The sequence below is a fragment of the Tachypleus tridentatus genome, chromosome 10 (genome assembly GCF_004210375.1).
Source record: "Tachypleus tridentatus isolate NWPU-2018 chromosome 10, ASM421037v1, whole genome shotgun sequence".
Classification (NCBI taxonomy): Eukaryota; Metazoa; Arthropoda; class Merostomata; order Xiphosura; family Limulidae; genus Tachypleus; species Tachypleus tridentatus.
Genome location: NC_134834.1, coordinates 73,502,521 through 73,515,882, shown reverse-complemented (window position 1 = coordinate 73,515,882; position 13,362 = coordinate 73,502,521). Strand labels below are relative to the sequence as shown.

Below are 13,362 nucleotides of genomic sequence, written 5' to 3'. Positions count from 1 at the left end.
AAAGTGTGAATGTAATACAGTACATAAAAAAGTTCTTTGGAGCATATCACTGTTTTAGAGAATAATACATACTTATAGGATAAATCTGTTTAATAAAATCTAAGTTTATGTACATATTAAAATTGATACCTTTTTCTATAAACACAGAGAAAAAATATTCACATAAGGTAGTACAGACCTATAATTCTTTTATTATAATGTAGTTAGAGACATGACAAATCCAATAATACTCAATAAATTTCATCTAGATATCAGGTTGGTTAAAACCTACATTCTTTATTGACTAGGCTATTTATTTAAAAATAAATTTCTGTTATAGGTTTGTATCATATCTTTACAACTGGTTAAAAACAAAAAACAGAAATTATATTTAAATTTTTTAAAAAATATTGTTCACCATTGCTACGAGCCTAAAACAGGGCATTAAATCTATGGAAAGCCATACAAGTTAACTGTAAATAAAGTAAATTAATCAATTACTTCATGAAAAAGATCTGTTTCTAACAACTCCTACATGCATAAACAATATGAAAAACTAGTTAAGGCTTATATCTAATTTCTCAGAAAAGAAGTTTGCAATATGATAAAAAAGAAATAACCCTGAAAAAAATTAAATTTTTGATCCATGTTCAAAACACACATTTAATGTTTCAAATTTTTTTTTATAAAATACATAAATTCATATTTCAACAAAAAATGTTTGACAGTTTGCCATCTTCAATATTGTGATTTATATGAAAATAGCCATTGGTTGAAATTTCAAAAAGAAGTTTTGTACATTTTTATTTCATAGTTTTTATTTTCTTGTATAAATTTTTTTCAAAGTAACAATGACAACTAGCAGGTGAGTTTGTCTAACAAATAACTGGCTCAGTGTTAATCAAAGGAGTAACTTTTCTACTGACCTTGAATTGCTAGTAGTATTTGATCACTTAATAAAAGCTAAATGCAGTGATGACTTGATTAATAAGATAAGTTGTTTTGATCAACTAAGTTAAAACATAACTTAAAACATAATTAAACAAGGTGAAAACCATTTTCTAAAAGTAATCTACATGATGAAAGTTCTACAAAAATGAAGGAATGGGACATTAGAAAATTATATTTCCAAAATATGAAAGAAAACAAGTATGAAACAGAGATTTGAAATAATAAATGATCATTATTTTATTTCCTAATCACTTGTTAGTCGTTTAAGACTTAACACAATTATTGCAAATATTCTCAGTTTAAAAATAAAAGCAAAATTATAAAATGTTACAACATAAAATAAATATTTCCTTAACTACTCTTGTAAACTAAAAATAAACAAAAAACATTATCTTTCCAGGTTTTGTAACAAGGTAAGTGCTAGGTATACTTAGTATACAAACACAAAACCACTAACAGCCACCAGAGATCATACTCTTTATGAAACATTAAAAACATTTCTTACAAAACACCACTTCATACACAATACTAATATTACTTGTACTTACAAATCCAATACCTGAATTTGATGAATGGCACTCTTCAATACAAAATTGCATATATTACAAGTGACCGGTTTATGACAAAAAAAATAAAAGGAAGAAAGATGGTATCAAACTGGAAGCTCATGAATCCAGAAACATCTGTGGTTCCATTTAATTCGTACCTGGGCTCTCGAGTTGAGCACTGTGAGATTAACCATTTCTTGACACAAGGCCTTCTTGACCTAGGCATTTTTCAAGAATTTTTGTAGTGAGTGAGGATAACGTCTTTAATGATCCATAACAATCACAGATTCATTTTGTCAAGAATCTTGTTTTTTATGTACAACTGGTTTCCACCAGGTAAAAAAGGTTGTACTTATTATGCAGCATATCCCCAATATGAGGTAACACAATCTATACAATCTTTAAGTCTTGGCTACTAATTAACTTAGATAATGTTTTTTTAACCCTTAAAGAGGTAAGTCTGACAGATGGATTTGAGTGCCAACACTCCTGCATGACTTTACAGATTGTTCGTAATACCTGTGAAAAATACAAACAAAAAAGTGAAATGTGACTTCACCCTGTACAATAAGATAACATCTCTTTAATATCATATTTTCACAAGACATTATTCATGATTATAATAAAAAGAAACTCACTTTAGTACAAGAACTGGAGAAAATATAAGAACCAAAAAAGAGAGGATCCATATAACACAAACAACACGAGGACTATAATGAAGAAACTACCTACTTAGCACAGGCACTGAAAAGAACAAAGAAAACTGAAATATGACAACTTCACCTTGTAAACTGAGCTGAAATTTCTTTAATATTATATTTACACAAATCACATTTCATTTTCAAAAATCCTTTTAATATAAACCATTTTAATATGGAGCACATTGCATTTCTTGACTTACATTCAAAATTTTATTGAACTACTATTTTATAATTTATGCCATTAAGTTTGGATTTAAATTGTAGATTACAATTCAAACTTATTTTATAAGAGTTAATTTCTTATTTTTAAAATAAATATTAAAAGAACATTAAATACAGATTTTAGTGAACAATGTGGTGTGTTTAATGCAGCACTGTTTATAAATTGATGTTTGTGAGGTCAAAATACCGAGTTTTGTACAATTAGGAACTCAAATGACTAACATTAACAAACTAGAATATAAAAGAAGAACCTCATTTTCTTTTCTCCCTGTGATATGGCTTATGCACTAAATCAAACACAGTGGTCCCATTCACCTTTTTCAATTTTGGAAATGGTCCCTTGTATACAGTTCAATATATTGTGACATGTGAATTACCACTGAACAGCTTAGAATGTTTCCAGAGTGGCTCTCTCCACCATTTTAATATTTGAAAATGCTACCACGTTCTTCTGATGCAAGATTTCAAGGAGGTGGGTTGTGTCTTCTTTACTCGAAGTCTCTTATTTTTTTAAATCAACATACCAGTTACTAAGCTTAATAAATTATAACCAAATTATACAGTATCAGTGTAGATAATAATTTTTTGGTTATTCAACTGTACATATAAAACCTAAATAAAATTTTGTTTAATATCCTCTACTTGCAAAATTTTAAAAGGCTTAGCAACCTATATCCAGCAGCAAATGAGCACAAAGATCACAGTGAGAAGAGAATTGTTTTCTCTACTTCTTGATTTACTGTTCTATATTAAAGAAAAACAAGTTTTATAATTTATTTCTAAACAGTAGTAATACATAATGAATAATAACTGATATGAGATTCTATATTACAAAATTTTATTCCACTGAAACACAACCAAGACAGGGAAGACTAAAGGTCAGTTTTATAATACTGAACACACGATGGAAGTGCAAGTGCACTGTTTCAATACAAGCCATATAACGTTAGTTAGGCATGATGGGAAGGTTACCATAATTAAAAAAAATAAATATAAATTAATGATGTCATGAGACTTAAGCTACTTAAACTAAACATTTCTATTTTCATGCTATAATATGTAGTCTAGTCATTCTAGCATGAAAAAAACAACTTATTTTTATTTCCTAATTTTATGATGATCACAAGGTTGGTCAAGTTAGAACATAAGATAATTACATAAAATTCAGAGTCTTAATGAAAACAAGCATTTGAAATCTATTAAGGAGGTTTTAGAGATAATGCAAATAATATTTAAGATTTTTTTTGACAAAGAATAGTTTTTTTTCAATTGTAACAAAATCACTTTGCACTCATACTTGTAACAAAATAAACTATTTTCACAAAAAATATTTAGTAAAGTTACTAATGTTTCATTAAAAAATCTGATTTTTTGTATACAAAATACTTACAATCTTTACTAAATGTCTAACAAGTTTTGTGAAGATACACATATTGTACTGTATCAAAAGTTATAGTGCAAATACTTGTGAAAATGTGTAAACAAACTCATGCTTATTATACTGAACCCACTGTGAAAGGGTTAATACAAGAACTGTAGAGAATGAAAGCCAAAAATGAAGGGATCCCTTTAACATATAAACAATATGGAAAATACAATAAAGAAACCACACATTCAACACAGCAATTGTGCAATACATAAGTACAACAGAAATTCTCTTTAATGTAAGAACTGTGAGAAACAAGTCTCTTCCAATAATAAACAACTTAAAATAAGGCATGTAAATATGATGTTTATAATAAAAATACAATCTTTAAGCAAAGGAATATATGAAATATGGCATACACAATGCAAAACAATCTCTCTGAGAACAAAAAGAAAGATTGCATATGAAATAAGAAATTATTTATTGATGTAAGAACCAAAGAAAACTTAAATAAAACTAAATCTTCTGTGTGAAATACAAACTGTGGAGAAAATATAGCAACTAGAATAAGAAACTCTAATGCAGGAAATATGGAAACGATGGCATTTACTACATCGATTTAATAAATGTTATATAAAAGAAACAATTCATTTAATATAAAAGTAAACAATTTCTACAATAAAAATTTACTACAAGAAACTAGTTCCTTAATATACAAATCCCAGGAAATACAATAACAAGAAGCAACCTCTTTGATAAAAGAACAACAAGACACTCTTTAGAATACAGGTGTGAAAGTACAACACCTACAATAACAAACCATCTCATAAGTTAAGACTTGCACCAAGAAATACAGTAAAAATATTTTTCAAATAAGAAATCCTGAAAAAATGAAACCCAAAATGAGAAATTACTCTAACTTATCAATAGTAGAAAATATACAAGAATTGCAAAAAGAAATTTGTAGTTGATATATAAAGTATTGAAAACTTTCCATTCATAATCAGAAATCACCTCTTTACTAAGATAATTGTGAGAATTAATAGAACTAAAATCAGTAAATATGTGTTCACAAAATATGGCTTCTTATTATAGATACATTTTCTACTGCTGTTAGGAGATATATATGTAGTAGAGATGGCCATATCTCTACATATTATATATGTATCTATAATAAGAAGCCATGTTTTTAATACACAAAATATGGTGAGTGGCAACTGCAATAAAAAATTTTAACATGCAAATTGTGAGAAATATGACAAAAAAACCCATTCCTTTAACAAAAGATCTTTGAGAGATAACAAATTCTATCTAACATGTGAACCACTGTAAACCTGACAAAATACAATAAGAATTACTTAATTTAATAAAGGAACTGTTGTAAATTAAGAAAGAGCCCCTTTCCTACAGGAATATGAAAAGTACAACAATATGACAAATCTCCTTAACATCAAAACTGCAAAAATTAACATCTACAAAAAGTAATTTCTTTAGTACAAAGATTGCTTATCAAGTTCTTAGACTATTGATATATCCTTGACATGAGGTGACTAGTGTAAACAAAGGTTATTTTTCTTACATGGTCATTACTCTATGCACAAGGTTCCAGACTCTACACAAGTTAACAAGTGGTGTTCATAAATATACAAATGAATATTTAACTTACTTCACAAGAGTTCCACCTAACTGATATTAAAGGTCGGATGTTGTCAAAACAAACTATTTTCTTCATGTCTTCAAAACTTGGATCTGCAGGTACATAGTCTTTATATGGTAGCTCATATTCATCCACCACACCTGGTCAAATCCACAGGTTTTAATTTTGCATGAATATCCTACTTAGGGGTTTCTTTAAATAATATAATGCAAAACTAAATCTTCACTGACAACCATTTTTATATATATTTGCACTTTTAGGATCAAAACATGTATCTCACAGTTTGACTTACACTTCCTTCAGTCTAATTACTCTCTTATAGCAGGATTATATATTTTTCCTTGTATATCAGCACATAAAACGTATAGGCTACAAATGTTATTACTTTTAGAAAATAACTTTGGAAATATCTTCTAAACTGTAATATATAATCATGTCAGGGTTACAAAATCAAAGAGTCTTACTATTTACCATTCTTAACACAACAGCGAGCAATTTCCCAAAGAACAAGCCCAAATGAATACATGTCTGCCATCTTGTAGGAATCAAAATGAGAAGTGTTGATTGTCTCATCAAGAACTTCTGGTGCCATGTAACGTTTAGTTCCAACTCTTGTATTTTCAGCAATGTCAATTTCATTCAATTCACTAATAAAAATAAAATTTAGTTAGATTTTCAATTACTTTACCTATAAAATATGCTTAACAACTGCAGAATTATCTAGAAATATACAAAGAATTTTTATCCTGGACAATTTTTTCAAAGAAATGAAAATATTTTCTTACAAGATTTGATTATATCCTAACACTATACAAAAATACACAACATTCAACCAAACTAGACATAAAACCTACCATTTTTTTTTTTACAGCCAAACTTCAATACTTTATTTGTTGTGCTGCAGAGGAAACTTAAGTACTTTACATAACGTCTTACGAACTTTGTGTGAAACTTTCACCTGTTACATTTAACTCGAAATGTGACATACATACTTGTCAAATCTCAAAAAGCCAAACCTAATGCCCACACTTTTTCCATTTCATCTTAAAGATAAATATTAACATACTTCAAATTTCACATCTTACACAAACTTTATACAGATATTTCACATCACACTTTACATACTGTCATATTTCAAACATACATTAACTGTCATATCTTATAAATTATATGTATATATAATTTCCATCATATCTCTGGAACAAACTGAGTTGTACACAATACAATATTTTACTAATTTATGAGCATATTTGTTAGTTACAAACAAAACTTTTTTTTTTCTCAAACTCAAGCTTTAAGACATAAAATACCTGTCATATCTTACAGCCAAGCCAAAGTCTGCTATAGCACAAGTTTTGTCCTTCTTCACTAAGATGTTTTTACTTTTAATATCTCGATGAGCAATAGCAGGTTTACCTAAAAGGAATGGAAGATTTATAAATGCAAAAAAAGACAACATATTTTTGAAATATACGTGTAATAACTGTTTATATAAGTATACAAGATTTTTTATCAGATCTTTATGACATCAAAATACTAAGTAAAAGGAAATTGAAATGGTTTATATAATTAATATACTAATGAACTCAAAATGTAATAATATCCAAACTTTGACTAATTAATAATCTATCAAAGTTCCTCAGGATTTTCAATAAGACCAATTTATTTTTTGTAAAATATGAAAGCTGGAACTCATGAGAAAAACAATATTACTATAGTTTGGTAGAGTTTAAAACTATTTATAAACAGATTATCAAAATAAAGATATGAAATTAGTCAATTAAGTGATGCAGAAGACTGAAATTTAGTTCTTTAAAATTAATTTTCAAATAAGAAAAAAACTGTCCAAGAGTTTGAGTGAAAATTAAATAATAAGTTAATCATTAAAAAAATTAAAAGTCATATCACAGATTTTGGAAATTTTGTCAACTTTTTGTCAGCTAAGTCCTTGTCTTTCAAAAACACAAAAACATTTGAAATAATGGTTCCAGTATTTTTGTAACTAGAAAGATAACACTTATTAAAACACTAAAAAAGTACATACAAATATATCTAAATAAAATGCTTGAGAACATTGAGTATACCTTCAGACAACTGGTGTCATATTTTTAGCTGCAGCATACAAGTTCATAGAACATCCAAGTTTTTTTTTCAAGCACAAACTTTCAAGGTTGTAGCTCCATCATCTCTTAACCAATTTGAGATCTAATGACAGTTTTGGACTCAAGAGATGTTTGACCACACTGAAGATTTCAGACTAATTTACTCTAGAAGACCTTGGGTGTTATCAAACACATCAACTGAAAAGATTTGACCTCAGTTCAAAACTGTAATTATATCTGAAATTGGTTAAGAAATTAGAGCTATGAGCTAAACATTTGTACTTGAAACACTCAGCCATTCTATGAGCCACTATGCTGCAAATAAAAATGCTTTAAATACAATCAAATAAGAAAATATAACAAAGGACAACAAAGTATTAAAAACCATTTTCTCTCACTTGAAGAATAACAACATTAAATATAAAACCAAACAAAATATTTAAAAGGTTCTCAGTGTTGGGTGTTTCTTCAAGTAATTGTTGATACAGAGACAAACGACACAAAGATGAGTTTTGTTTATTTGTTTTGAGTTTTTTGCAAAGCTACTTGAGAGCTATCTGCACTAGCCATTCCTAATTTAGCAGTATAAGACTAGAGGGATGGCAGCTTGTCATCATCATCCATTGCCAACTCTTTTGCCAACAAATAGTGGAATTCACCCCACGGCTGAAAGAGTGAGCACATTTGATGTGACAGGATTCAAACTAAAATCCTCAGATTACAAGTCAAGCACCCTAACCCAACAGCCATGCCAGGCCCCACAAACAAGAAAACAAAAGATAAACAACATTTTGAAAACTCTGTTTCTTGAGAAAATATTTGACTACTAGTTCCTCTTATTGTTTCATTAATAATACTCAAAAACAAATCTTTGGTTACAAGTAAAACACATCACAATCAAAATTGCAAAACAAAACCCTTTGACATCAAATACAAAATAAACCCTTTAAATTACAAAATATGATAAAAAAATAGTACAAAATAAATTATCTGATATTAAGTCCAAGATAAATAAAACCCACCATAAATCATATGGAAAATACACAATGAAACATACTCTTGAGCTCAAGGGAAGCCTGAGCAGAAGTTATTTGGACATACCTATGTCTACGTGATGGTGAGACATGTTTGTTCAATTTAATCAGCCATCTGGTTCCATAAATACACTGGAATATTAAACTTATATATCACTGAACCACTGCTACGTTGAATCCAGATTGTGCACACGTTCATCAATTAGCAGCCTCAGATATGTTGTCAACCTTGTGTTCTCTCTCAAATGCATCATAATAAATGCAGTTCTAGCATTACAACCAGTCTTAATTACCTGCACTTCACTTATTGTACCAATGACCATCCCAAAGTGAAGCTGAATAGCCATTTGCTCATAGCTACTGCATAACATCACAACTAAATACCTCTTTGAAAAATAACTGTTCAAGATAATGTTGCCTACTTTCTGGACAAAAAAAAAAAAAAAATGCATTAGCCCCACAATATTATGTGGTGACAGTGCACTAAATTCATCTGTAATAAACTATGTAACACCACTTATGTATTTGGAGGTGCTAGGATTCACTCTACTACACAATGTTCAATGTTCCTGAATCTGATTCAGTTTGCACTGGATAACTTTCTAATGGGAATACAGTTCACTAATTACACAGCAAAAACCAACTAGTAGTTTCCCGAGTGCATCCATTCCTATAATCTATTACCAAAAAAATATAGCTAACATTCATTCTGTGATTGACATATTTACATGTATGATATCACTAGTTGTCACAGTGAAGTTGACATCATCTTGCTGAAATAGCAGCTTCTCTCAGAGTACATGATACACAATGAAATCAGAGTTCAGTTGGGCTGACCACCAAGCCTATTTTGCACAAGCTGTTTACTGCACTCCTCAAAGTCATTGACTAAATCCAACACGTTTTATTAATTTCCCATAGAGAAAGTAGCAGCAGCTGTAGCTGATTGATGACTTTCTTGCACTTCCTACACAATAAGGTACAATTAACAGCTGTAAAATGAGATACAAGCAATTCACTTTAACTCTCTGAATGAAGGCTTGGTCATTTTGGACAATCTTGTAACCATCATGTACCCACAAAATTCTCAATACTATAACTATTACATACTCTACATACTATTGTGTATTAAAAGATAGTCTATGAATTAACAGTAAGTCAGACTGAGGCCTTGACAGGTTTCAATGAAAAGTGATTTTCATGTAAACAATAAAAAAAACTTCTCCAATTTAATTACATATTTCATTTACATCACCTCTAGAACCTCCTACATTAATAAATTGTTTTTTTTCAGTAAAACTTTATATTCTGTTACATTTTTCTACCCTAACTACTAACAGCAACAAAATCAACAATGTAAGGAAAAATCAAGAGTTGAAATATGAAAAATAAATTTAAATTAGTTTTTTCTTTCTAGAATGACCACATTGTAGCAAAATCCTTTAGCCTGTATCATGAAAATCTTTTTCCATTTCAGTTTTCACCTAACCTAATAAGTTTATAATTATTAAATTTTATAACAAATAAAAATACATATTAAAAAACAGAAAATTTAGTACTTATATCTAAACTTATCATTTTCTGATCAAAAGACAAGACACTAAGTCTATTTTTGTAAGAATGTAGGTGTGATGTATTAATTTTTTTTAAATTTCAAACATGCAGTTCATCATTCAAAATGTTATCAAGCCCAAAAGATATATGACATCTTAAAGTTACCATAATTTAACTGCCTATTTAATCAAGGTATGGTATAAACAGGTTTAAAAACCCATCTGCTGGTCAAATTGCAAAAAAACAGATTTACAGTCATTTTAATACAACTTTTAGCAGATTCCTATTCAAATAATTCAAGATTTATTTTCCTAAAAGTAGTGATGAATAAATAAATATGCATTCAACCCAACCCTCTGGATCAGAGCATGTATGCAATATGATTATCCAGTATCACGTATTATTTCAATAATGATAATTGTACTGCTTTGTTTTAAGCAAATGAGACTAAATACAAAGTATTGTTGGCAACAATCTTTGTTTTTGAATGCAATGGGTGCAATCAGCATATCAAAAATCACATACTTTGCTAAGTAGATGCAGGGATTTTTTTCCACTGGATACCACTGTTTATCTTTTTACTGAGTGCAAGGGAAGATTGCTGAAGAAGCTTTTTTTTTTTTTGACAGATATTTAATTCAATTTACACTTTCCCTGCCAAAGTTTTATTATTATATTTTTATGAGCTCTGTGTTAACATTTCTTCACAAATTTCCAATCTTATGGATGAATTAGAATTACAAAAGTGTTTTACCACATTTTAGTTGTGTATTTTATTCCTTTTTAACACTTCATGACCAGTAAATTTTATTGAAATGGTACACTCAGAGGTACATGTCTGGATGGAAAGGAATTTTACAGTCTGTACAAATCCAACAAGCCTCTCTCCTTTTTACAGTTTCCTGACACACACATCCAAGCTAGTCTAGACTTCTTTGCAGTTTCTTAATATTTTCCCAATTCATGCCTCTTTACTCTTCTGGAGAGCCTTCTGGCATTTTTATGACAACTAGTCCCAGGAGGTCATCATTCTCAGATGAAGAGTTATCTTCAACTGCACTACCCAGTTCAAACATTAATGTTATGTAGCTTATGAAAAAAAATCATGTAACAACTTCTTCTGCTCCTGTTGTTTGTTATACAGCACTTAAGAATTGAATACTGACAAATTCAACAGATGAAACAAGTTTCTTAATCCCCATTGCAGTTCATCTAGTGCAGGAATGGTATTTTGCCATCCAATGATCAACAGTGATCAACCCCTGACATGTTTGTTGTATTTTATAATACACTTTGGTTTCATTTTTGGATTACTATCTTTGTTGTTCTTTTGCTATCAGCAAGTGAGGATTCATACACAGTCATTGTCTTTACTAATCTCTTATCTATTCACATTAGAAATGGTATATTCTCCTTCTGTAAACATGCAACCCAACCCTTATCCAGAGTAGTACCTTTCTGTATCAAGGATAGTGGAAATCCACAGTCAACTCAAATACTTTCTCAAGTTTGTGTCTGGTTTGCAAGCAAGTGACTAGATACTGGTTTCCCATTATAAACGTTATTGATATGTACTTTATAATTCTGATCATTCAAATTGAATCATGGAGTGTCTCATACTACAGTATGGAACTATAGTTCTAAGTGTACCCTGAACTTCATTCACAAAGTATATACCCTGTCATAACATATTTCTGAGGGTTAACTGAATGTGAGCCTCCTCCTTCATTTCAACATCCACTCATCTGATGACAAGTGCTCTTCAGGCACGTACAGTGTGTGGAACTTCACTGTGATGTGATTATAAAATGGACGTATTTTGGATATTATATCATTACATGGGTTGAATCATGCCTCATTACTGTTAAGTTGTAGAAACTTAGCAATCATACTGAATCTGTCTCTTGACATAATACTATTGACAAATGGTGTAGCTAGCATGATATCTCTAGTCCAATCGGACATGTTCAACCAATGTTATTTTTTTATTACACTGGTAAGGAAAATAAGTTCAAGAAATTTACACATTTCTGAGACACTGGCATCTTTCAAAGAGTGAGCTTGGGATTCAGCTTTCAGTGGTGAGCTTTTGAGAAACTACAAAGCATAGTTGTTGATTGTCAAACAAATAAATCCATGAAATATATATGCAAAAGCGGCTCGTTTGGGTTGAGAAAATATTTTACATAGAAGAGCGAACAACGTTTTCACTCTATTCCTGTTCAAGATTGCCTTGATCTCTATTCACATTCCACAACCCCATCCTCTGCCATGGTTCCTACCATGGTTTTGTTCTCTATCAGGAGCCAATTCATCAAGTGTGGGAGATCATCATCCCCACTCGCTTCTTTGCTAACTTGCTTGTCTTCATCACTGCTACTCACTCCATTTTCATTGAAATCTGATTTAGTGCCATCAGAATTATCATTTTCATTGAACATCTCTGCCTCTGAGTCATTATCATTGAATATATCATCCAAAACATTCATGGATGCAGCCATCTTGAACTGCTGATGAACAAGTGACATAAATAATTTACTGAAGTAGCCTAGTATGTCTTTGATTTCCAGAATAAAATAAACAGTTCATAGTATGACAAAAAGAGGAAGCCACATCCTTATGTTCAGAGTGTAAAATCCAAACATGTTCATTGTTAGAATTGGAGGGCAGCTAACAAAAACCAAACATACTCATTTTCAGCAGAGACAGTGTTAATTCAAATTTTTCCAACTATGGAAATACACACACACACACACACACACACACACAAAAAAACAAATACATACTCAAATCTTTAAAATAATTCTCTCAATTAGTCAATGAAGAAACTCCTTTTTTTCCTGATATTCCCTTACAAAAAATTGTTCTTTAATAAGTTTATCTCAGACTGACTGAGCCACATACAGACTGACAGATTAATGTTGATACTAATAGAAAATACACTTTTAGAAACTGCACAAAGAATATTTCTGTATCCTTGAAAATAAGAATTTTTATATATAACTTTTTTCACTATTAACATCATATATATTGGCCATCATGTACACACACACATTTTTATTTTCTATGCAGTGAGAAAAATGAAGTTATGGTGAGGCAAAGGAACCAAAATTAAAATAAACAGTTTAAATTTTTTAATAATTTCACTCAAAACCAATGTTAATAAATTGTATACCAAAAATAAAACATTCTAAAACTGAACATTTCATTTTAGCTTTGATTTGTGGAGATAGGAAAAACTTCAAAAA

The 13,362-nt window shown here is 29.8% G+C and overlaps 1 protein-coding gene across 2 annotated transcripts in view; it reads right to left on the bottom strand.

Moving 5' to 3' along the window:
* Positions 1-74: 74 nt before the first annotated feature.
* LOC143229566 (bone morphogenetic protein receptor type-1B-like) overlaps positions 75-13,362 on the bottom strand; it is a 58,539-nt gene continuing 45,251 nt past the window's right edge. For both annotated transcript variants that reach the window (XM_076462085.1, XM_076462086.1), the window contains exons 8-11: positions 6,735-6,840; positions 5,896-6,071; positions 5,434-5,564; positions 75-1,997 (exon numbers count right to left, since the gene is read on the bottom strand). In XM_076462085.1, the coding sequence (XP_076318200.1) occupies positions 1,869-1,997; positions 5,434-5,564; positions 5,896-6,071; positions 6,735-6,840 (542 nt within the window). In that variant the 3' untranslated portion in view covers positions 75-1,868. The remainder of the gene's footprint in view (positions 1,998-5,433; positions 5,565-5,895; positions 6,072-6,734; positions 6,841-13,362) is intronic.